Source organism: Borostomias antarcticus (genome assembly GCF_949987555.1).
Source record: "Borostomias antarcticus genome assembly, chromosome: 26".
Classification (NCBI taxonomy): domain Eukaryota; kingdom Metazoa; phylum Chordata; class Actinopteri; order Stomiiformes; family Stomiidae; genus Borostomias; species Borostomias antarcticus.
Genome location: NC_140259.1, coordinates 8,850,218 through 8,855,217, shown reverse-complemented (window position 1 = coordinate 8,855,217; position 5,000 = coordinate 8,850,218). Strand labels below are relative to the sequence as shown.

General features: G+C 51.0%; 1 protein-coding gene across 2 annotated transcripts in view; it reads right to left on the bottom strand.

Moving 5' to 3' along the window:
- nfic (nuclear factor I/C) overlaps positions 1-5,000 on the bottom strand; it is a 42,376-nt gene that overhangs the window by 27,894 nt on the left and 9,482 nt on the right. For both annotated transcript variants that reach the window (XM_084459225.1, XM_084459226.1), the window contains exon 2: positions 1,426-1,957. In XM_084459225.1, the coding sequence (XP_084315351.1) occupies positions 1,426-1,957 (532 nt within the window). The remainder of the gene's footprint in view (positions 1-1,425; positions 1,958-5,000) is intronic.

Genomic DNA, 5,000 nt, shown 5'->3' with positions numbered 1-5,000 from the left:
GCCTGTCAATTCATCCACACGGTTACATTCACAGGAAACGTGTTCCAGTCGGCGGCTCGTAAAAATGTATCAGAGTTGCTGTAAACAGTTTGAATCTGTCTAGCTAGACAGACTGAGCACCTTGTTAGGATATTAGCTAGGGAGCTAGGTCAGAGTAAACACATTGTTAGGACAGGCAGCTAGGACAGAGTGACCACCTTGTTAGGACACTAGCTAGGGAGCTAGGTCAGAGTAACCACATTGTTAGGACAGGCAGCTAGGACAGAGTGACCACCTTGTTAGGACACTAGCTAGGGAGTTGTGACAGAGTGACTCCTTGTTAGGACACTAGCTAGGGAGTTGTGACAGAGTGACTCCTTGTTAGGGCACTAGCTAGGGAGCTAGGGCATAAAATCACAGCCATGGTACTGAGAGGGGGGCTCTGTACCTTTAAGAACATAATGCTGACTGGGCACACTTCTCCTACCTCCCTCCTCTTTCCTTCCTCCTCTTTCCTCCCTCCTCCCTCCCTCCTCCCTCTCTCCTTCCTCTCCCTCTCCCTGCTCTCCATGCCTTGTCCTCTCTCTTGCCCGAGTAAGAGTGTGTGTTTCTGACAGAGAGAGAGAGAGATAGACAGAGAGAAAGAGAGAGAGAGAGAGAGAGCGTGTGCGAGAGAAAGGGAACAGCTCCTTATCAGACTGTTTACAGAGCGCTGGGAGAGGTCAGGTGACCTAGCTGCTGCCTTGACCCAGACAGCTGGGGTGAAGGTCGTTTGAGGTGGGGGGGGGGGGGCGGTGGGAGGGGAGAAGAAGGAGGAAGGGGATGAGGGGAGGAGTGAGCGAGGGAGAAGGGGAGGAGGGAGAGAGAAGAGGAGGGAGGAGGATGGGGGCGGGGGTTACAGGAGGGAAACCACAGCAGAAAAGACAGCAATCCTTTCCTGTATGACGATCACAGTCTCATTCACCTCCGCTCTCACTGTCTACCTGCCAGCTGTTCTGCCTGTCTGTCTGTCTGTCTGTCTGTCTGTCTGTCTGTCTGTCTGTCTGTCTGTCTGTCTGCCTGTCTGTCTGTCTGTCTGTCTGTCTGTCTGCCTGTCTGTCTGTCTGTCCGTCTGTCTGTCTGCCTGTCTGTCTGCCTGTCTGCCTGTCTGTCTGCCTGTCTGTCTGTCTGTCTGTCTGTCTGTCTGTCTGTCTGCCTGTCTGTCTGTCTGTCTGTCTGTCTGCCTGTCTGTCTGTCTGTCTGTCTGACTGCCTGTCTGTCTGTCTGTCTGTCTGTCTGTCTGTCTGTCTGTCTGTCTGTCTGCCGGCTGAATCAGAAGCTGAGCCGCATGAAACACAGTGTCTGTCTGAGTGCATGCGTGTGTGAGTGAGTGAGTGAGTGAGTGTGTGAGTGCATGTGCGTGTGAGTGAGTGAGTGTGTGCGAGTGTGAATGTGTGTGCGTCTCACCTCTCTCCTGTACGAAGTAGGCCAGGTAGAGGTCCAGCTCCTTGACCGACACGCTGATGTGGTGCGGCTGGACACAGAGGATGGGGTTGGAGCAATGGCCGCCCTTCATCAGCCTCTCGCCGTCCGTGCTCTCCAGCGGGATGCCCTTGAACAGGATGACCATCACCAGGTCCAGCCTCCACACCTTGTCGGCCTGGCGGAGGCAGTCTATCCTCCTCATCTTGCCCTTCTGGTCGGGGTTGGACAGCACGCAGCACGCCGGCTTCTTCCCCGTGATGGACAGGACGAAATCCTCGCGGCACTCCGGCCGGATGTCCTTCCTCAGCTTGGCCAGCAGGCGGGACGCCCACTTCTGCTTGACCTCGGCCTTCTCCCCCAGCAGCTCGTCCTTGACCGCGCGCTCCTCCTCCTTGGTCATGCGCTTCTCGTGCTTCTTGAAGTACTTGCGTTTCCTGGCCTGCAGGTTGAACCACGTGTAGGCGAAGGCGCGCACGTGAGGCAGCAGCGCCTCGATGAACGGATGGAACTCGTCCTGGAGAGAGAGAGAGAGAGAGGGGAGGAGGGGTCAAGGGTCAGACACACCAGCAGCTGCTACACCTCCAGACTCGCTGGCCGCTGCTAAACGCCTCTCTGCTCTCCTGTTTATTTCCCCTTTGCATAATTACAATGAATGTGTTTGTGTGTGTGTGTGTGTGTGTGTGAGAGAGACAGAGAACGAGAGAGACAAATAGAGAGAAAGAGAGATATACAGAGAGAATCAGAGAGCGACAGAGACAGACAGAGAGAGAGGGCGAGAGAGAGAGACAGAGAGAGAGACAGAGAGAGACAGACAGAGACAGACAGAGAGAGAGACAAAGAGAAACAGAGAGAGACACAGAGAGAGAGACAGAGAGAGACACAGATAGAGACAGAAAGAGAGAGACATAGACAGAGAGAGAGACGAAGAGAAACAGAGAGAGAGACAGACAGAGAGAGACAGATAGAGACACACAGAGAGAAAGAGAGACGGACAGAGAGAGACACACAGACAGAGAGAGACCACGACAAACTAAACTGTTGATAGTGGCGGACAGCGGAACACGTGTCCTGGGTACATCATCCCTGCTTACAGGACACAGCTCACTGCACGGAATGAGCCGGAATCCGCCCAAATAAAACCGCAGCGCTCATGCCAGCAGAAGAACATCTCACCTCCTGTACGCACACACCCGTTGGAAATAATTGCCCAAGAGACGAGGAGAAACATGGAGCAACACGACAAGCCAGCTCATATCAGCAGCCAGCGCCTATGCTTGTTGTCACTAGACGGGCCTCTAATCTGCTAATCTGGCCTCGAGGTCTTGGGGTCGACCGTTCCTCTGAAAGGTTTTCCGGCCTCCAGTCTGGCTTCTGTCGGAGGGAGGTTTCTGAGGCTGCCAGCCTGGCTGAGAGCACGGCGGCTTCAAACTCTCCGTTCCAAAGTAGTAAACACTGTTTTCTCTCTCTCTCTCTCTCTCTCTCTCTCTCTCTCCCTCTCTCTCTCTCTCTCTCTCTCTCTCTCTCTCTCTGCCTCAGAGAGAACCCAAAGGAAACGACTGGAGGTTCTGGATCCTTTTCCTTGGCTGCCTGCTGGAGCATGTGCTCATACAGAGAGAGAGAGAGAGAGAGAGAGAGAGAGAGAGAGAGAGAGAGAGACAGACAGAGACAGAGAGCAGGGGCCAGATTAGAGGCCAGACTACAGCTCAGATTAGAGGCCAGAGTAGAGCTCAGATTAGAGGCCAGGTGGTCCCAAACTAGAGGCCAGCTCAGAGCCCCCCCCCCTCTCTCTAGTCACCTATGTGTCGCTAAGTGCCCAGCTGCATGTGTAATCCAGACGCAGACTTTCACTATTTCGGTCCTAATTGAATCATTCTGAGGTTACGCACTCCCGACACACATGTTTTTATTCCCGCCGTTGCTAGGAGACAATTTTTTATTATGTCTTAAACAGAGGATGTCATTCCAAATCTTTTTTTGGGGGGGTGGAGGAGGGAGGGGGGTGGGTGGAGGGGGGGGTTGGTCAGACTCACTGGTCATACAGACCACACCCCACTAGTGTCACAACCAGAGCAGGCAGCGCATGTGGAAACTCTTGCGCTGGCAGCCCTACAGGCAGACCAGGGTCCTCCTCCCAGGCTGTCAGCTCTGCCTTGCAGGCAGCTACACTAGGGCAGCGAACGCTTCCTCTGAGGCTGAATGCCCTTTGAATAAAAGTTGAAAGAATAAGTGTGTGTTTGTTTGTTTGTTTTGTGTGCGGCAGTTAGGCGTGTGTGTGTGTGTGTGTGTTTAGTGGGTCAAAGTGGTGATGGTGTTGACTTGCAGTGGTGAGTCATCCTGCCTCTCTGCTGAGTCAGCTCTTAGCCCTGCGCCATGACAATAGAGGTGGGGGGGAGGTGGGCGGGGAGTCCTGCACCATGATGGAGGGGGAGGAGGGGAAACGGGGAGACGGGGGAGCAGGATAAAGGTGTGGGGGGGGGGGGGGGGTAGAGGGGGGAGAGAGAGGACAGTGGGAGAGTAGAGACGCTGTGAAAAAGAGGGCGAATACGGAACACTTATATAGTGCAGCTGTTAAATACTGTTAACGTTCTAAGCGAGCGGGTTCCAGTCATCGTAGTGTTGGGAGGAGACCGACGCGCTCACACCCATGGCGGTGTGTAGACCTGCTCTCGTAGTCCAGATAGTTTGTGTGCTAAAAAGCAAGACCATCGAGGGGCTCTTGTATACGTTCGGTTTCTTCTTCCACCATTTAGTGTGTAACTCTCTTACCACAGATGGTTTGAGACCTTGTCTTATCACATCAAGACCTTTTTTTATCCTGTTTTTTTTTTTTTACACAAATTGTAATACCCCCTAAATGTCTCAAAGACAGGGAATTAGAAAAAGCAACAAAATAAGGTCTGTGTTAACACACACTTCCAAAAGCGTGAGGTTTTGTACCCTGAGTATCCCACTTTAGACGGAGTGCAGTTTATAAAGGTTTCATTAAGCCTTCATAAAGCCTCTATGAGCACTAAATAAATGTGTCAAATAGCAACTTCAACAGTATGGTATGCTTTATGTAAGGGTTCACAGGTTTATATCATCCTCAACATAGTGGCTTATGTCATTTCACCTTGGTGGCTGTCACACAGTTACGCCATGCTTATAAACCCTTTATAAAGCATGATATATGGTTATAGATGCTTTGTGAGACATTTATGTAGCTCTTATAGAGGCTTATTAAATGCATTCTTTAAATTTTGAAGACATAATTTGTCCAGATTAAAAAAAAAAAAAATAGCAGTTAAGTGCATAAAGAATGAAAGGGTAACACCTGGAGAGATTAGACCATAAAAACAATGTAAAGCTGTCCTGAGCCTTTGTTGAACACAGACCTTGTTTAGGAGATTTAGGGATTTTCCACAACAATTAGTGACTTTGACGGCTTTCAGACAGCACACATTCTCAATAAATAAGTAACTAACTAAAAAATAAAAAAATAAGACCTTTTCTATCTGAAGGTTGATATTATGAACCTGCTGGACTGACAACAGTGACCTGCCTCCAATCCCTAATCT